At 36.5% G+C, this 20,655-nt stretch overlaps 1 protein-coding gene across 2 annotated transcripts in view; it reads right to left on the reverse strand.

Annotated features, from left to right (window-relative positions):
• Nucleotides 1–183: 183 nt before the first annotated feature.
• The window catches only part of lrsam1 (leucine rich repeat and sterile alpha motif containing 1), a 29,736-nt gene continuing 9,264 nt past the window's right edge, over nucleotides 184–20,655 (reverse strand). Inside the window, exons 4-25 of one of the 2 annotated variants that reach the window (XM_077497042.1) lie at nucleotides 19,767–19,811; nucleotides 19,568–19,645; nucleotides 18,608–18,676; nucleotides 18,436–18,520; nucleotides 18,227–18,348; nucleotides 18,001–18,091; nucleotides 13,125–13,234; nucleotides 13,002–13,031; nucleotides 12,466–12,588; nucleotides 12,188–12,327; nucleotides 12,043–12,087; nucleotides 11,772–11,842; nucleotides 10,203–10,302; nucleotides 10,042–10,129; nucleotides 9,849–9,923; nucleotides 7,908–7,988; nucleotides 6,379–6,474; nucleotides 4,712–4,810; nucleotides 4,507–4,638; nucleotides 3,967–4,033; nucleotides 2,122–2,321; nucleotides 184–2,035 (exon numbers count right to left, since the gene is read on the reverse strand). In XM_077497042.1, the coding sequence (XP_077353168.1) occupies nucleotides 1,913–2,035; nucleotides 2,122–2,321; nucleotides 3,967–4,033; nucleotides 4,507–4,638; nucleotides 4,712–4,810; nucleotides 6,379–6,474; nucleotides 7,908–7,988; nucleotides 9,849–9,923; nucleotides 10,042–10,129; nucleotides 10,203–10,302; nucleotides 11,772–11,842; nucleotides 12,043–12,087; nucleotides 12,188–12,327; nucleotides 12,466–12,588; nucleotides 13,002–13,031; nucleotides 13,125–13,234; nucleotides 18,001–18,091; nucleotides 18,227–18,348; nucleotides 18,436–18,520; nucleotides 18,608–18,676; nucleotides 19,568–19,645; nucleotides 19,767–19,811 (2,070 nt within the window). In that variant the 3' untranslated portion in view covers nucleotides 184–1,912. Of the gene's footprint in view, nucleotides 2,036–2,121; nucleotides 2,322–3,966; nucleotides 4,034–4,506; nucleotides 4,639–4,711; nucleotides 4,811–6,378; nucleotides 6,475–7,907; nucleotides 7,989–9,848; nucleotides 9,924–10,041; nucleotides 10,130–10,202; nucleotides 10,303–11,771; nucleotides 11,843–12,042; nucleotides 12,088–12,181; nucleotides 12,328–12,465; nucleotides 12,589–13,001; nucleotides 13,032–13,124; nucleotides 13,235–18,000; nucleotides 18,092–18,226; nucleotides 18,349–18,435; nucleotides 18,521–18,607; nucleotides 18,677–19,567; nucleotides 19,646–19,766; nucleotides 19,812–20,655 lie in introns of both variants that reach the window. The other variant, XM_077497041.1, reaches the window with a different exon arrangement.

Consider the following 20,655-nt stretch of genomic DNA (forward strand, 5'->3'; position numbering starts at 1 on the left):
GTGGTTGGTCAGTGAAGTGATGCTACGTTCAATGGTCTTAAAAAGGATCAGAATTTGCGGTTTCCACTCACCTTGAAATGGATTTGAGATGTGAAGGGTGCTTGTTTATTTTCATAAACGTATGTGGGATATTATAATAGCAGGTTATTACTCCACCCACATATATATAAGAAAACAAGAAGCCATCTTTTATATTTTATTTGTGATAATTAATTTCCAAATGTTTTTCCATTTACAGTACACTTTTGTTACACAACAGCAACATCAATATATACATTGATTACACGTTGAGTAAAAGAAAGTGGCATATAATTGCCTATATGTACATTATATTTTGACATATTATGTGAACAGTATGTAAGAGCACTTGAGAGAATATAACAGTTAGTGATGACTGCAAAACAGGATTTGTTAGTCCATCACACATCGGCCTACCATACAATCAGAATAAAAGCGACAATTGTCCAAAACATGCGGATAAGGCAGAAGGGCCATGCCGGCATAACTTATATAAAGTCCTTACCCCTATAGGGGACTCTATACAACATCAGTTTTAACCGCTATTTGGTTGGTTCACTATTTACGTTGTGAGTTGTTTTACAAGAGTGCATATACTAATCACTAAAGCATTACACACCAGCAAGCATAACTACTCTATTAAGGTGCATTCAGAATTTTTCCCTGCTCAGAATTTATTTAAAATAAAAGAAATGCTAGGAATAACAAGTTACAACCTCTGAGAGTCAATGTCAGCAATAACTGACATAAATATTAGTAGTAGTGTTGTCGAAATGTATTTTTCCAAATTGAAAAAGAATAATAAACAAATAAAAGTATGAAAACCGGTAACTTTTGCTCACTGCATCATGTGGGGGAAAAACACCTCCCAAATTGTGTGTATTCAATTAATTTAAGATATTACCTAATACTATATGAAAGAAATTCACAGCAACTGAAGGGCTCAGTTTCTTCCTTACAGGAGAACTGGCAGTCAAACCAGCAAGGTTAGGATTTGCTATCTGGCCAATTTATCGCCTCAATCATTGCCTCCAAATAGACAGGCGAGTGGTTCAAATAATTTTTCAAGTTAAAGCAATAATTGCAGCTGTTCTCCCAACATGTAATGTATTGCATCCGTGTCCACAGTAAAATCGAGGCAATGAGGTGATTTGGTCACTAGGATCATAACAGGGGATGTTGTACACAGCATATAGTAATCCACCCATAACTAAGCACTTATGACCACTTGCATGGTATGATGCTCTTCAATACAAGAGATGCATCAAATATTATGCCAATTACAGTTACTGTATATAATACTAAATTCTGACGGACAAGAGCTGTGTCTGATATTTTGAGTAACTCAATCACTAAGTCATAAATATTAGGTACAGCTCTCAGTTCTACGCAGTACAGTTCTACACAACTGCAAAATAGAACCACAATAATGGACATATTGTTATAACATTGAAGTGCATTGGACCAAAAGTGAACATAACGGTCTTTGTTAAGGTAGAATATTTGATACATCTCTTGTATTGGATATTATATTGTGCAAGTGGTCATATTGTTGTGGCTAGTCAGACTGAAGTGCATCCACATAAGATTGGTATGTTATTATGATTTACAGAAACAAAATGTACTGTTTGGGAGCAAATAGTGTTTTCAGAAAAAGGCACATGTGCATTGTGTACAAAGGTAAAAAGTCCATTGAAACAATTATTAAATGAAATAAAAATAAAATAAAAATACAACATTTTGCTCAATAATGCACTATAAACATTTTGGTTAATACAGGAAAGTGGCTCAGCATTTCAAAAAGGTACTCAAAGTGCGTCTATATGTGAACTCACCAGCAGCTGCATTGTCATCATGCACATTTAATGGAAAAGTCACTAAGCCGAGGTTGCTTCTAACTGTGGTAAAGGCGTATGCGCTGCGATATGGTGCCTCGACACAGAGGGCAGTTCTGCAGGGCGTCACTGCAGACCTGACAACAGCAGACGTGGCCACATGGCAGAAAGATGACTTGAGCCTGGAGAGAAGTGCGGGAAAACATTCATTCATCAGCCAATGTGCAAAAGCTTGCGTCAAAATTTTATGTATTTTTATTTTTTTTACCCCAGTCTCCATGCAGACGACACACTCGGAGCTTCCTGGTCCCTCCACTGGACTCGGGGCTGATGGCGTAATTGGGGTACCGGGAGTGAGAGGCGGGCTTGGGGTCAAGGTGCTGGAGGGGGTGGGAATTGATGGAAAGAAGGAGGAGGAAGGCTCTGGAGGGGGAACTTCTTCACTCTGCTCCACCACCTTCCATGCGCCTATGAAAGGAGATGGTATATATGCAAATATAACACAAACAAATTGGATCCATTGACAGTGTCGTCACCTTAGAAGTATGAGATGAGGCTAAAAGTGAATGTTCATTTTGGTTTTCAATCAAGTTTGATAGTCAAGAACCATAGAAATAAAGCCACGTCATTTAGTTATAACTGTTCCTGTAAACATTGCAAGTAGAATATTCTGTTCAAATCCAAATTTCACTCTACTGGTTAATGTCTAGGAACAAATCATGTGGTGGTCATATAGGCAATAATACTATGCAAAAAATAATAATAATTCGGAGAAACCATATTTTCTGTTGTGCTTGTGAGGCAGACAACAGTCTTTGATTATGTCACCATACACGAGGTAACAACGCTTGTTTAGTAACTAATTCAATCAGCCAACTAGTGTTACTTTTATTCGCCATTCGTAAATTTAATCTCAGTTTTAGTCCTGTTTCAATCCCCTTTCTTAAGTTTTTTATCACAGTCAACCTCATCCCATTTTTATTGAGTCCATTTTTAGCCGACTATAAATCTCGCATTTTAGTCTTTATTTTAGTCCAAGAAATCATAATTTTATTCATCTAGTTTTAGACAGGATAGTCATTTTATCCCTGTATTATTATTAGTATTTTTTTTTTGTCAGCAGATTATGTTGAACATTTCGGATCTAAAATATTTCGCATACAATTTTGTCTCATCTTTTTGATGTAAAACAACTTCACACACACAATTACAGTGGCTACTGTGGCTCCTTGTTAGTAAGTTAGCCAGCATTAGTTAATGGTCAGATTAACATTATTGTTGGAACTTTATAGCAGTTGTATAAATGTTACATTATAACTATAATTAATTTTGACCGCGAATCCACCTTCTGTCTGTCCCATGTGTTTGTGCATTGTTGCACTAGTTAGCTGTTAATTGGTGTGTCACTGTGTGTCACATGACAGTGTCACAGTGACAGATTAGTGGAGACAAGATTTTACAAAAATCATATCATTTTCGTCTCGTTTTTTTCCATTAACTGAAATGCATAGTTTCTAGTCCAGTTTTTTTTTTAAGTGAAGGACATTTTCATCTCATCTTCATTAGTCGACGAAATTGCAAATTGTTTGAGTCTCAGTTATTTTTTATTTTTAGCCGTTTTTCCACCAACAAGCCCAAGAACTTTGAATTGTGGGTAAAGGGAGTTCTTGGTGGTAAAAGTTCCGCAGGGAATTTATGATTTGTGTTTCCACAGCGTCTTGCAGTTCTCGGTAATTAATTCAAATGAGTTTGACTGAGTCCAGCCGATTGACCAATCAGCTGTGGCCATTGCAGCCCGCCCCCTCAAAGTTCCTGCCTGGCTCAGCAAGACCCTGCTGCCGAGATAGGACTTGGATGCCCCCTGGAGAATTTAATTACCCTGGTAATTGTTGTTGGTGGAAAAACACCCTTTTACCAAGGTAAACTGAAAAGTTCTCCAAAAGTTCCAGCGGTGGAAAAACCCCTAATGAGGGTTTTAGTCTAGTCTAGTTTAATTTGTTTGGTGAAAAATGTGTGTTGACGAAATTATTTTTGTTTAGTTTTCGTTGACAAAATGAATCTACGATCAATATGCTAAATAGGGTCATGTAAGGTGTGTGCGCGCGTGTTTTACCTTCAGGCTTGCGTTCTTGAGCCCAGTTCAGAAGAGATTTTTGGATGCCAATTTCAGCAATGCCAAGCTACAAACACAAGGTGGAAAATTATGAACCAAGATACCATAACAGCTTCAATTTTTCCACAAATGTACCGTGTTGTTTTTCTATTAAAAAAAATAGAAAAGAAATTCAAACAGAAAAAAGGAATGATGACGGGGCAGTTTGGGATACAATTATCAGGGCTTGGCAAAATTATTAGACCACCATACAACCATAGATGCCCAAAATTAACAGCACTGGCAATTACCAAAACCCAAATCATCAAATGCACACATGATCCTGCCAAACATAACTCGCATGCCCATGCTGGAATTAAAATTGTCATTATTTTTATCTTTGCATTCTTGTATATGGCATGAGCACATATGAAGTCACGATTTTTACAAGTTTAATAGAACTTCTTGCATCCAAGACTAAAAAATAGAGTAAATACACTCACTGGAGTTTGACAATTTGCAAGAATGCAAACATGTTTCTAAACAGTGCTGTATACAGACCTTCTTTAGGTCAGATGAGTTCATGTGGCGAAGTGCCTCAGTCGTCACATGATGGTGAGCCATGATGGGCAAGTAATGCTGCGCTGACAGTTTGCACAGTAGATTTACTAATTCTTTTTCCACGCCAGCTTCCTGTGATGATGGGCACACATCAGTCAAGATAGTTGACAGATTGCTTCAGCAAATCAGACGTGTGGCACAGTACCTGCATGCGCAGCGACAATGGCTTTGCATCCAGCAGTCTCTGGTACTGAATCATCCAGTAGTTCTGCTGGGTGGACTCCGACTTCAGCTCCATTTCCGCCTAGAAATCCAAAAATGATGAGTGCTGTCATGAAACCAGTTTTCCTCAGAAGAACAATGGAGGAAATAATAGTGTTGAGTATTTTCTTGCACTTTATTTCAATATAATTTTCTCCCGTTTTTCCATGTTAAACAAAAACTGAACTGCAATGACATAAAGTACAAGTCCCATAACAATCAAAGAACAGAAATGTGACAATTAAAATTAAAATTAAACCAAATAATTAAAATATTTGGTTCATTCTAGTAACATTTAAACATTTTTAATTCTGTATCAATAAATTTGAATATCGGGCTAAATTCAATTTATTTCAAGTTCAATGTAAACATAGACTTACTACACACAGATTAAAATATATACATTTTTTTAATTATAATTTTGATAATTACAGCCTACATACAGTAAAAACTTCCAATTCAACATCTCAAGAAAAATTACATACACTGATTAATGATTATTATGTGTTAGAAAATAGTACTGGGTGCTCCTGAGGACCAAATGTAATGCTGCATTCGAGGATGGTCGGAAGTCGGACTTTTCCGAGTTCAAACCAGGAAGTGTGTACGGAACGCCCCCTTGAACTCGGAAATTCCACTTGTGAAGTCGGAAGAAAAAAAGCGACCCCGACTTCACCGACGGCCTACAATGTGACGTCACTGAATGGCAAAACACAATTTACTCGAGTATAAAACTAGATAGCTTTCTTCATTCATAAATATTCGCCATGACTTGTCCGTGACAGTATTGCCGCTATATCCCTGCATGAAATTATACGGTAAACTACTTAACTGTATGGAATGCTTATAAAATAAGATTAAAACAACAAATGAAGCAAAATTGCAAAAAGGTAAGTTTTCTGAAGGTCAAATTGACTTTTGAGGAAAATAAAAAACAATTTATCACTATCCGCCATTTTGGTTGTTAACTTTCACCTCGAAGGCTTTGAGGTCGGAACTGGGAAGTTTCAACTACTGACCATCCTCAAATGCAGCATGAGGACCAAATTCCTGGAACGATAGCAATGAGACATTGCGATTTCCGAGGAATGTTGTAAGATGTGATCATTTCAAAGTGTAAATGCTTGCAAGGACCCTAACCCTAAAAATAAAGCGATATTTATCTTTTTCCTACCTTGTTACCAAGGTAACATAACTAGTGTCTAACAACAACCATTATTAAAGGTAATTTGAGCTAATTAGTTATTTTAATACTGACGGTTTCCCTTCGCATTAATCAGTACCGAGGTAGCAGCTCTCAATTTAAAAAATGTTGGTTGATCCCTGGTGTACGCAATATTCTGACATTCTGAAATTATAGCAGGTGTAACTCCGAAATATTGCACAGATTTATAGGAATCTAGTTTCCCCAATTTTGGTGGAATTCCGACCTTAATGGTGTTCAAATTCAGAGATTCTTCCGGATCTTAAACACAATACAACTGCTCAAAAGATTTATACAGCACCTACATATATAATCTCAGTCCAGTATTTACTGTAGTTGGTAAAAAAAAAAAAAAAAATCAAACCACTGACTCTGTCATTATAAAGGATGGAGTTCAGTTTGCTCACCAGAACTTGCAGCAGTTCTTGCTCTCTCTGGTGCTTCTGTTTCAGTAGTTGCTGTAACAAATCCCCGAGAGCTGTGCGCTGGTTCACTAGCACTTCCTGCGTATACACACACACGCACGCACAAGATTGACAAGGTATAATTGATTGTGATTCAGCTAAGGCTGTTTGATTATGAAAAAAATAATAATAAAGATTATTTTGGCAATAATTGAAATCACGATTATTCAAATAATTATTTTCGGTACAAAACAAGAAAATGTTTAAGCATTTAAAAATATTCAGACCAATTAAAAAAAAAAAATAGAAACACTAGAATTACGTAAGTTCCTTTTGGACCAATATGTATTTATAATATTATATATTTATGTTGGCAAGAACTTGAAGTTGGAGTGTGCACTGTGCAGTAGAACAATCATTTATTTTTTTTGGTACAAGACAAGAAAAATGTTTTAAACGTAAAAAAACAAATACAAATATTAAGACAAATAAAATACTTTATAACACTATAATTGTGCATCTTTTGGATTAAACAAAATTTATTAAATTAGTGATTTTAAAACAAAAAAAAACATTGCAAATGTATAAATTTAAACAACTCCAAAATTAGTATTAACAATTTTTTTTTTACGATTATGCTTATTTTGTAATTGTAGAGTGTAATAATTATTGATATTGTTATTGAATTTTGATTAATTGCACAGCCCTAGATTCAGCCATTCATAATTCAAGCAAACATTTTATTAACTAAGGCTTAATAAATAAAAACAAAGTCATCTCAACTATACAGGACGGTCTCAGAAAATTAGAATATTGTGATAAAGTCCTTTATTTTCTGTAATGCAATTAGAAAAACAAAAATGTCATACATTCTGGATTCATTACCAATCAACTGAAATATTGCAAGCCTTTTATTATTTTAATATTGCTGATTATGGCTTACAGCTTAAACAAAACTCAAGTATCCTATCTCAAAATATTAGAATATCATGAAAAAGTATACTAGTAGGCTATTCAACTAAAGACTTGAATCGTCTAATTAACTTGAAACACCTGCAAGTGTTTCCAAGCGAATCCAGAATGTATGACATTTTTGTTTTTTTAATTGGATTACAGAAAATAAAGGACTTTATCACAATATTCTAATTTTCTGAGACAGTCCTGTAAATAAGGCCTGGTATCAGCTCAACTCCGATACTTGATATTGGTACTCGTCCATCCCTATTTAGTGCTATTTAATATTGGTGGACCCACCCTGACAACTCATTAGCACAAACAACATTACTGTTCAGAATTGTTTGCAGTGCCTGGACAAACCTTACAGCAAAAGTAATGCTGCACATTCAATCATGTAATTGAAAATAAACTGCAGATTACTATGACTGTTTTATTTATTCATGCTATGTTGTATTGTAACCAAGGCAGCAAAACCATGGAATAAAACAAAATTACACAATAGTCAAAAGAAGGAGAAAACAACAAAAATAAATGAGTGTGGGCAAATTAAAATGGGGTGGGGGGGTGACACCTACCTGCAGGGTCTCAGCATCCAGATTGCGTCTTTTAACTTCTAGTTTAGTCAGCTGCATTAATTCACCCTCAATAAGCTTGATCTGGAACAGTGAAAAAGCAACATGAAGCTAGCAGGGAGAAGCAGCATGCTGTGGACTGCAAAGGTTAGGATGAACAACCATGATGAGTTCATGAAATGTGTTTTTAGCTACAAGTGTTGACGTATTAAATATCAGAAAAGGACTATTGGAGGCTCTCGTGCCTTCTTTTTCACGGCAAATCCGCTAAATGATCATCAAACTTTGTGCACTGATTAGATGATATCAGCAAAATAAAAATAATAATAATAAATAAATAAATAAAAAACTGCGTAATTTAGCTTAGACCATTTGTCTCCAATTGGTCTCTTTTGTAGGAGTTTAGCCATGTAAATCCCAAACTAGCTGCTTCAAAACAAATTGTCCAACTTCCCGTTTAATTTAATTTAATTAATAATTAATTATTAAATAAATTAATTTATTAATTTATTACATTTAAAGAGCATTCACACAAACTCCCTGAGCATTCATTGGACTATAGTGAGCAACATATAATATATATATATATATATATATATATATATATATATATATATATATATATATATATATATATATGTATGACGGTATAGGCTATATTGCAATGCTGCTTACTCGTCATAGCGAGAAGTGAAGCCAATGGCAGCCATCTTATGTTGCCACTCGAGTCGCTAAGCATGCCAAACTTGAATACAGTACACGGATTTCTGCGTGGCGCATTTGTTATTTTCTGTCTCTATGGCGAAAATGCCACCCTGTATGGTATACGATTGTACCAATAAGTCTGAAAGAAGCACTCCATGCACATTTCATTTCATTGGTAATAATTATTATTATAAATTAGTAGTTTTCACTTATATAGGTACAGTACATGTTATAAGCATATTGAATAGAGATTTATAATATGGATAACACCAGCCTTCATCATTCATTCAGGAGGGGGTAGCGTGCACTTCACTTCACAAATATGGCATTTTATTGTACTTTAACTTATTTAATTCAATCTCCGGTGTAATAATCTTATTTATTGATTGATTGAATTATTATTATTATTATTATTATTAATTCAATCTCTGGTGTAATAACTTTATTGATTGATTGAATTTGTATTTATTATTATTATTATTATTATTATTATTATTATTATTATTATTATTTTATTATTAATTAAATCTCTGGTGTAATAACCTTATTTATTGATTGATTGAATTAGTTTTTGTTTTATTATCTGTTCTTATTGCTGCTGCACATGTAATTTTCCCAGATGGAGCCATCTCAAAGGGATTAATAAAGTCAAGTCTAAGTCTAAGTCTTATTTTGATAGTTTTGTTTTAGTAATTTTTTGTAATTTGTATAAATATGATTCCACCTTGTCCACTCATAATGAAAAACAGGTCATTGAATAATACACAAAAATGCCTTGTCACCTAAGCTCATTTAACGGCTCGTAAACTACGCCCATATTTGGACTTCCTGACTGGTCCTCGTCATCCTCAGTGTCAATGTATGTTGCAAACTTATAGTAGAACAACTTAGTGTGCAACTTTGGTCGCACTACTGAAACTTTAAGGGAATTGGGAGTGGTGTGGTGTCCTGCTTGTAGATTAAACTGGGGTGGAAATGAGGGAATGAGTGAAGAAATGTAATGTGTGTGTGTGTGTGTGTGTGTAGTCGTGGGAGTTCCTCCGTCACACAACACAACATAGGTGTTCGAGTTGCCTTTCAGTCTTTTTTGTGCCCACCACATGCGCTGAATAACCTTTTCAATGTCTTTATATGAGGAAAATATGAAAACACAAAATGTAAATACAGCTCAGCTTGGGAGCGCTGCGCAATAGCTCACGCACACAGTTTAGAAAAAACATTGCATCTCTCCATACAGACCTGGTTGCGGATATAACCGTGGACAGAATCTTTCTGCAACTGCAGTGCTTGGAACGCTGCTTTCTGCATCTCCTCCTACACAGGGTTCAAATTGAAGTCAGGAGTGTTCAGTGAGTTTAAAAGGTTTAAATAATAATGGACTATGCTATCGATTAAAATATAAAGAACTGTTATCTGGTCACCGAAGACATACCTCTTGTAAAATGTGGGCAATGGCTTTAGATTTGTCCAAAACTTGAATGGATAGCATCTTATCAAATTTTTTCTCCAGATTCTCCATACTGTTACACAACAAATAGGAAAGAACGTCAACCATCATAACACTTGGACACACCGTCTGCGTGCATATAAAACCTTCGGTAGGCCTCAGACACCAAGCTCTTTCTACGATAGTCACTGGCTTCTTGGAGGAGGCTCACAGCACAGCTGTCTGACAGCATCTTCTGCATGGCCGCTACAAATGATAGAGGAAAGAGAGACAAAAATGATTTTTAAAACAAAATAAAATGTGGCACATTCTTACGTTCTGACGTCATTATCACCCTTTGATCCCAATCATTTGCTGTTGTTTGGAAAATCCAAAGCCATTTACTACCCTTTACTCAGCCCCACTGCTTGTCCCATATCTGGATAAAACAAAAAAAATGATTTGAAAGCGGCCTGAATGCTAATGTTAAGTAGGTAACTGGTCCTCTGAGCCTGGAATGCCATTTGTATCAGCACGAATACATTTTTTTTTGCTTATTTTGTTGTTGTTGTTTTTTTGCTGGCTCAAAGGAGCGGCAGCTCAAATTTAAGAGCAGCGTAACATAATAGGAAGGGAACCCTTGATGGGAGTTTGTGCAACCAGTTACACATGGGTGTTGTGGACTTGGAGAAAGCGTTCAACCGTGTCCTTCAGGGAGCTCTGTGGAGGGGGTTTCATTACCCTCACCTATGGTTCATGAATGAGATCCTGGATGCAAGCGGTGGAAATGAGTTTCCTCTGCAGAGCGTCCAGCCTCTCCCTTGGAGATAGGGTGAGAACCTCGGTCATCCGGGAGGGACTCACTGCTCCTCCATGTTGAGAGGAGACAGATGAAGTGGCTCGGGCATCTGGTTAGGATGCCTCCTGGACACCTCCCTGGTGAGGTGTTCCAGGCATGCCACACAGAGAAAACTAGGACACACTGGAGAGACTATATCTCTCAGTTGGTCTGGAAATGTCGCGGGATACCCATACATGAGCTGGATGAAGTGGCTGGGGAGAGGGAAGTCTGGGTTTCTCTGTTAAAGCTACCACCCCCGTGACCCGACCCCGGATGAGCTGAAATAAATGGATGGATGGATGGATGGATGGATGGATGGATGGATTACAGCTTCACACATCCTGCTCTGAATGCAATTGGAACCCTTGTCTACAAGTGTAGCCAAATTTCTGAAAAATGTATAGCGCCTTTCCAATATGACGGTATATTTGTTGAGGGGTGAACTTCGTTGCATCACAAACAAAGCCCCAAATTGCCTGACAGTGTAGTAAAAAAAAACAACTATTTAACTTTCAATAACGTTAAAATTACAAAAACAGCTCGATCCTATTCCAATAATAGCCAAAAATACAACACAAACTAATCTACATACGACAACGGTTAAACCCCCCCCCCAACTATCTGCTTCCTCCAATTCACTGACACTCATTACCCTGCCTGAGCTTCATTTAAATAACTTCCTGTAACAATGTAATATGACTCCAACAAATTGGATCCAAAACGCTATTTCATCAAATCTAACAAAGGTTCATATTGTTTTATTGTTCTAACAAGTACAGTAAGACTGTACTGTTTAAGTTAAAAAAAAAAGAAAAAAAAAGAAAAAGTATATTCATGAATTTGTCTTACATGTTTCTGTAAACTACTATGAATTGGACTGTAAAACGCTACATACCAGCTACCTCTCGCTTCCTCAAAGAGTTTGCTTCTTCCTGTGTGATGGCAGTCAGATGTTCCATACGGATCCTGCCAGAAAAACAAGCAATCAGTGAAATGCATCGACTGATTTGATTCAAACAGCCAAAAGTTTGTAACATTTTCATTAAACATATGAGGGAAATGAATGCATTACAGTGCTTGAGTTTTACAAAAACAGTCCTTTTAAAATGCTTATTATCCAAGAGGATTCCAAATTTTGCAGCATTAGATTTGAACGATTATCTCACCGATCTTCCTCCATGGCTTGGAGAAACTCAGCACTTTTTTTCTGCCTGCAGAGATCAAAGCAAAGTAGCTCATTGATCAAGTAGGAAGTGGGGCAAGCAGCTTGCCTGTGAAACACGTCTACATGCTGTTTTCATGTACCGGTACCTGTTGTTATCCAACAGCATGTTGCTGATACGACTGCTGATGTCGTCTTCGGCATGCCTAACTTTTTCTAATAACAGCAACCTCTCAGACTCCTGCGCTCGCTGCTGCTGGGTGACACCTTGCTCCAGACGCTCCTGCTCCTAAACATCAGTGCAAAGGTGAAAGGGGAAGTCAACCATAAACAGATGTTGCGCAGTCATAAAATGTTCCTAATTTTTAGAGAAAGGAAAAATGAAAAATGACTGCACTCACTAGAATCAAATTTAAGAGCAGCTTACCTGACGAACAGAGTTGAGGATGTTGACTTTACGAGAGGTGTTCATGAGTAGAAGCTGGGTGTGCTCGTTTTGTTTCTCCTCTCGGTGTCGCTCGAAGGCCAGTTTTTCCTCCTGCTTCTGAATCTGACAAAAAGGGACGATGAATATGTTTTACTGATACAAACATTATATTTTCTCTTTCATCATTTTCAAGTCTTCCATAATGTTTGAGTTTTATTATATTTCTTTTATTTTGTAATTTGAAACGGCCGATGTGCTGAAAAGATGGAAAGTTTGCAGTGATGTAAGCAGAACGGAACAAAGGCTGTGTAAACAGTGACGACAATAAAGCATCAGCATGATGGCAAACGAGTATTGAAAATGGTCAGGTAGGAAACAAAATAGGAACAGTATTAAACTAAAACTGAACACAGAAAGTTTGTAGTAGAATTGAAGTGTAGAACTGCTACTTGGATATCGATACAGCTTTATTTCCGTTTTACTTCAGTGAGCAAGAAACTTTAAATGAAACCCAGTTTTTGAAGTTGAAGACATACCTTTCTCTTCTCATACTCACTGAATTTATTCTGCAACAAAAAGTGAGAAACATTTAATATGCCTAAGTGATTGAGATATACGTACATAGAAACCTTTACAATACAGTAGAGGGAGTCATCTACCTGCCAGGCATCATCCAAGGCATCCACACAGTCAGAGTTTTGTTGGCCACCGTCACTTTCCAGCACAGGCAGGAGATACTGGGATGGAGGGCAGTACTCCTCTCCTAGCTCTGTGGGAAAAAAAAACCCCCAAAACAATACTGATTTGTATTCAAAACTACAGCGAAACCTCTTAAGATGAACCCCTGAAGTCACAAAAAAAAACTGTGCCTCTTATGTTAAGAAGCACATTTCTCTTGACTAAGATGAGTTAAGGATTGACTAAATGTAGTTAATTTCCAATTGAGCGACAATAAATGTGAAAAAGTGTGAGGTACACCTGCCAGATGACATTTGTGCACATTGTAATCACATTTGGAAGTTTTAAAGCAGGGGTGTCCAAACTTTTTCATTTGAGGGCCACATACATAAAATCAGAAGGACGCAAGGGCCACATAATGTTATGAAGAGAAATTGTGTTTAGTCCTAAAAATTGTACAAATGATTTATTAGTGCTTTTGCATATTTAGAAAAAGGCTACAGTATATAAACCAATTTATTTGTAATATGGCAGTAGGGTGATTATAGTTTTGGAATTTTTCATTTTAGTTATTTTTTTAATTAGTTTTCAGGGTGGTTCTGTTAGTTTTTATTAGTTTAGTTCTTTTAAAAAAATGCTTAATTTTAGTTTAATTTGTTAGTTTCAATATTAGTTTTAGTTTTTTTGTATGTGTATTACTTGTGCGCAATATTTAAAAAACACATTGGGAACAACGTCATCTGAAGGTGATTTTCTATTGGCTGCTGCTTGAAGACATCACTTCTGTGTGACATACTTTCAAACGTCATTATTCTGGTTTATATCAAATTAAATCTACAAAAAAAATCACATTTAAAATCATCCCCAAAGGCTCATGCATTAAATTAAGACTAGAAAGACTAAAACGAATTACATGTTTGCTATAATTTAGTTAGCTTCAGTTAGTTTTGTAAACATAAAATGTACAGTAGTTTCAGTTAGTTTTTGTTTTTTGAAAAACATTTTTGTTTTTATTTTATTTCGGTCACAATATTGTTTTTTGAATTTTAGTTTTAATTTTTTTTATGAGTTGACTAAAATAACCTTTGATGGCACCTGTTTTTCGATACCCTCCCTTCTTACTTTGACTATCTCCAAACATTTTTGTTTTGTTTATTTTATTTGAACTGAGTCAAATGCCATTTTCAGTATATGTCGTGGGCCACTGAAAAATGGACGGGGGCCGCAAATGGCCCCCGGGCCGTAGTTTGGACGCCACTGTTTTAAAGTGATACACAAAGTGGTTAACCAACTATAAATGGCGGCATGAGTGAAATGGCCACTGGGTGGCAGTTTGCGCCGTCAGCCTGGTGTTGGGGTGAGCAGGTAATTAAGCCTGAAAGGTTTCACCTGTTCAGTCTGCTTCACTGTCATTGTTTGACATGCCAAACATGTGCTGCTCCATGTGTTCATGTTGTTTGGATCTCAATGTAAGTTTGCTTTTGCCAGTTTATTGGGTTTTCATCACTGCTGTTGTTGATCATCTGTTTACGCATTATGTATTCATATAGGATGTGGACCTCGGAAGCAACTGTTTCAACCCTTTTAGCACCCTTGGTTTGTGGAATGAAGTACGTTATTTGTCTTGAGTTATTTAATGGATTGTGGTGTCTGTTTTAATATTAGATTAAGTGTGTTTATTACTAGGTGAAAATTAGTGGTGTATATGTATGTTTTATTTTTTTTGAAAGTGCTTAAATTCTGTATTAAAGTTTGTGTAGTTAATTATGTAGCTTTTTGTTGTAAATGTGATATTGACCCTTTGCGTTCTTTCTGTATTTCTGTTTGATCCTTTTCACGGTGTCTTAAAATAAACCACCCGTCAGTGTTGCCACAGTTACCTTGAAAAAGTAACTTAGTTACTTTACTGATTACTTGGTTTTAAAAGTAACTAAATTGCGTTACTGATTACTTGATTTTAAAAGTAACTAAGTTAGATTAAAAGTTACTTTTTTAGTTACTTTCAGCAGCTGCCGATAACTCCATCTCAACATAAAAATAATGCAGTAGAAACGGAGTTCCAAATACTTTATTGAAAGTGCATTTTTAACATGAAAATAAAGGTTTTTTTTATGAAAAACAAAATAGGCAGTCGCTCTTGACTTCTTGTAACGTACTTTTTATAAAACAAAAAATAAAAATCTATCCAGGTTGAAAATGAAAATCCCCTAAATTCCTCTGTTTGTTTGTTCCTCTATTCCAGTGTGTACACATGTATCAGTTTAAATATTTATTAGTAGTTATTGACAGTTATAATTGTTTTTTGGCTTGTTTGTTTTTTCTCTTCAAAATAAGGATCAGGAAAACAAAAGGTTGATAATTTAATGTTAAATATAAATATTTAACCTTTAGACAGACACCAACACAATTAAACAGAATATTTGCACATTGTGAAGTATTTCAGAAACATAAATTTAAGACATGAAATAAACCTACCGTCCAGCCAAAAGAAATATGAAGCCACCTTATGGAACAATAAATCTATCAAACACATTTTAACCACTTAATATATGCAAAAATATTTCCAAAAGTTCATTTCCCTTTTTAATCAACAATTTTTGTATTTAACAATTTTTTTTTCTTTTGTCATCACTTTCATTTTTGGTTAATGTATGACATCTTTTTTTGTTTTTTTAATCTGAGACACGATGATGACCACAGAATCACTACTGTTTATATTTTGTTTTTTGGGCTGTCGTAATCGCGGGCACGTCTCAGTTCTCCTATCTGCTGCTCATGCTGGTTGTAGACATTGACAGGGAGCCACAAACTGAGAAATGAGATACTTGCAGTGTGCTTTTAGCTTAGCTGGTGTGTTGGCTGTGGGACATACCTGTGTCGTTTGAATCCATGCATTGGATCGTCACGGGAGTTATTCTTTTTGGCTCGCGCGCAGTACCAACGCCGGCCCGGGACATACAAGTGCACCGAGAGGACTCGATAGCCATGGGAAATACCGAGATGTACGGCACCGGCTTCTGCTAACTGTCTCCATTTGTATGTTGTCACTCGTTGCGCCGTGTCGCGAGCACGGAAACACGGAAGTAGCTTGAATGGTGATGCTACTGAAATGTAAACAAAACAAGTAGAGCACGGCGCAGAACTCTTGCTATTGTTATGAAAACCATAAAGCCTCACTCGCAACCGATACGGTCGTTTAGCTCCCCTTGACGAACGATGGTTCGGTCGAATCGTTTTTTTGTTCCACCCCTACTGAAAACGTAACTTGTCTGACGTCACTCCCCCTGGCGAGAGGGCGGAGACGACCTCATCCCATAATGCTTCACGGACCAGTTGAGGATGGAAATAAATTATTTTTTTTTACCACTTTTATGGTCCATAATGCACCCTTTTTTTGTTGTGTTGTGTGCCTGTTGGTTAATAAAAATAGTAGTAAAAGTATCATCACTTTTGTTTTGAATGTGCAAACCATTCATGACCAGACCATGGCTGAATTCAGTGTGGTGATCAATGACTTCTGCCTCATCTTCGTAGTTAGCAGTAGTTGTTTGTGACTGTTACAACAGTGAGATAGTTTGCCTTCTTCATGAAAATGTGGAGTAACGCATTGATTCTCTGGACAGTAACTTTAATCAGACTACTTTGTAGAATAAAGTAACGCGTTAGACTATTAGTTACTTTAGAAAGCAGCTTTTTTGAGTAACGCGTTACTAAGTAACGCGTTACCGGCAACACTGCGTTTGAAACTCTCCACCACGCGTGATCATTGATGCCAAGGGCAGCTACAGCAACTTTTATACTTGAATGACCTTTATGAGTCTTAAAAATCATATGCCTGCAATGCCAAACAAATGACAACAAATTCATCCAGGCACAGATTATTTTGAGTTCCGCAACTTTTCTTCGGGGGAAAACTGTTGCAAAAGCCATATAATTTAGATGTTTATGGTCATGGATTAGACAGTGTTCAAGCTTTGAGAATCCACAATTTTATGCCAAATAAAAAAGGAAACTCAATGTTTATGGTTTTTATTCGTGTGACCTACAAATTACTTTGGCCTATGCCAGTAAGTTAATGCACACAGCATTTAGAGTTATGTTTACTGTACTGAAAAATGAACAAAACTTAAATGAAACACCTAAGTACTAAGGATGTCAGGATAAGGGCAAAATCGTTATATCGTGATATTAAAACTGCCACAATATTGTCATGTTCACAATAATTAAAAAGGAACACATTTGTTAAAAAAAACTCACATTGATTTCCATTTGTGCAGTTCCAGCACCCTCTTGATTTCCATTTGTGCAGTCCTAGCACCCTCTGGTGGCTAGTTAGTGTAATTAAATTTTCATTAGGGATGTTTTGGCCTTCTATGTTTAAAATCTGTGCTAATTGTCAGATGATGGGGAACCTGATTTGCTTGTGAAGCGATCAATGTGTGCTTGCATTAGCAAGTAAGTGCCTCAATATTGTTATTAGAGATTGTAGGTGGTTTATATGCATTACTTTTATGTACAAAAGCACAATATTGTGCTTTTTTTTTTTTTTAGTATGAGCTCTTTTTATAATGTGATCTTTTTTTAAATATCGCCAACGTCCCCACAATATCGTGATAATTATCGTATTGTGACCTTCATATCGTATCGTGATGTTTGGACATCATTACATCCCTAGTTATCATGGTATACAAACCTGAAATACAAACAGAATTTAATTATATCACTGCTTCATCCTGTTACTAGACTCCAATGTAAAAAAAAAAAAAAAGATTTGGACGAGTGGTACAGAGAGAAAAAGAGAGAGTATAGTATGTGTAGCAATGAAATATATTTAGTGGTTATTAAACACATCCTCACCAGAGCACAAGAAATGCTGGATGCTCGCTGTACCGTCCACACACACAGATGCAGGAGGATAAGTCATTGTGGCTGCATCTAAGATGATGTTCTGTCACAGTACGTGTACACACATAGCAAACATAGGCACATATGCGCACACACACACACATACAGACATGCATGCACTGTGAGAATGTTTGTTTTTACATTATATAGTGAACTGATGTCCAAGGTGAAAAAGTACCTCGAGTGTGCGGATGTAAGCAAAGGTTTTGGGAATCTGGATGATGAGGTTGTCGCTCACATCCAGCATGCGTAAACTGCACAGAGAGCTAATTGTCGGCGGGAGTTCACTGAGACAGTTGCCTAAGACGACAGGGAAAACACACAAATTCAAAATGATGTGAAAATGAAATCTAAAACTCAGGCACAAAAACAGAGTAAGAATTTGACCTTTCAAATTGAGCGTCTGCAGGAGCTTTAGATCCCCAATGGATTCTGGAAGGCCCTTTAAACGATTCTTTTCCACATTCAAAATCTGATAATACACAAATGGCAACATAAAAAATGAGTAACACTCATTAACTAAATAATGTTTACATTCAAGAGTTCAGCATAGCTGTACCTGGAGAGACGTCAGCTTCCCGATGTCTTCTGGGAGTGAATGAAGCTTATTATCATGCAAATCCAAAACCTTGGTTGAAAGCGAGAGGAGAAATATTTGTGCTTGGTCAAGAAACTTTAAATAGAAAAAGAAATTCATTTTATCATTTCATTACGGTTACTTAAAAACGTAACACATGGTTCTATTTTGATTAAAATAATTACTGTATTTTCCGCACTATAAGGCGCACCTAAAAGCCTTCAATTTTTTCAAAAGCTGACAATGCGCCTTATAATCCAGTGCACCTTATATATGGATCAATATTGAGCCGCAACAGTAATCGCTGTCAAGACGCTAGCGGTGACCCTGCACGATCGGTGATGCGCATGCGCAGAAGATCCCGCCATCTTGGATCGCTAGCTAATACTAATACTTTACCTCAGAGAAACTAATAAAACAGCTGTTTATTCATTTTGGGAGTGAATGGAGTTGTCAGAAAGCTGGTTTGTAATCTATTAATAAAGTTTGACTGACCCGACTGTTTTGTTGACGTTCCCTTTAGCGCAGCACCATCTAATGGATGCATAGCGTAACCCCAGCCTCTACTTTAGCGACTTTATATGGAAAAAAGTTTTAAAATATGTCATTCATTGAAGGTGCGCCTTAGAATGCAGTGCGCCTTATAGTGCGGAAAATACGGTAATTAAAAAAAATAAAAAAAAAATAAAAAAAGAGGCTTCTTTTGTCAGTTTCAAGTGATTTCAGTGACCCTACAGATTTTTCTTTCATGAACTGATGGGTACTAATAACTTGAGCCATGTGTTTTTATCTAAATTTTACAATGCCTCTTTCTGTGAAATGTATTTGTGTGTCAAACTCATGTTCACAGCCATGAACACAAAAGTGCAAGAGTATTTTTGTTAAATGCTATAACACGATTTAAACAAGCATTGTTATAGTTGTGTAACCAGGTGACTATACCTTTAGTGTGCTAAGAGAGATGATGTCACTTCCTTTGGGAAGCAGTGACTTGAGCTCATTGTTGTGTAGGATGAGTACCTATGAAAGACCAAAACAAGAAATGTCTGTTCAGGTTATATTCAATAGTTTATATTTGTGAGACACACAGAAAACACATTCTATGTATTCTATTCTTTTTAGCACTTTATTATATTCTTACCTTCTTCTGGAGAACTTTGCAAATGGAAAAGGCACTCGAAGGAACCTGTGAAAAAGGAGAATATTCAAGGCAACCACTTGTATTACAAACACATCAGAGGTCTTTATAATACATTTTTTTTTTCATTGACACCATATTAAACACAACAGTTCAATTGGAAAATTTTGTTGGACACTGGGTCAGTACAGTGAGTGGACCCCCAAATACTTGCAGTTTGGTACTCACAGATTCCCATATTTGAGTATTTTTTTGTTTTGTTTGTTTTTTTGTTTTTCCCTGCCAATTTTCCCCCCATTTCTCATGGACAATGATATCTATTTTCTTTTTTTTTTTTTTTTTTTTTTTTTTGTGTGTGTATGTGTGCGTGCGTTTGCGTGCGTGCGTGCGTTTGCGTGTGTGCGTTTGCGTGCGTGCAAATACGTATAAATTTATACTCATTCATTCACCTAAAACCTTATAAATATCCCATTACCCTTCGCCTTAACCAGGTACTTCAGAATCTTGCCAGAGTCGTGAGGTTTAAATGGTCAGGAGACCAGAGAAAAGGTCAGAAAAAAAAAGAAATAAAGAGAAAAGAAAGGTAAATCAAAGTGAAATCCAGCACCGACCAAACACTTCCTGCCTTCCCCATGATGACAAAATCAAAGTCTTACGCCAACCCCGGAAGCCTCTAAATTCCAGCAAATTTAGCGAGATCTCAAGAGACCAGAGGAAAAACTAAAGAGAGGAAGGAGGGAAGGATCGATAAGGCAGAGTGAGATCCATAGAAGCCAGTACATCCAATCCATCAAAGTGAAGTCCAGCACCAACAAGACCCCTCCTGCGTGGTTACAAAACCAGAGTCTTATGCCAACCCCAGAAACCTCATACTTCTAATAAATTAAGATCT

This window comes from Festucalex cinctus, chromosome 15 (assembly GCF_051991245.1).
Source record: "Festucalex cinctus isolate MCC-2025b chromosome 15, RoL_Fcin_1.0, whole genome shotgun sequence".
NCBI classification, from domain to species: domain Eukaryota; kingdom Metazoa; phylum Chordata; class Actinopteri; order Syngnathiformes; family Syngnathidae; genus Festucalex; species Festucalex cinctus.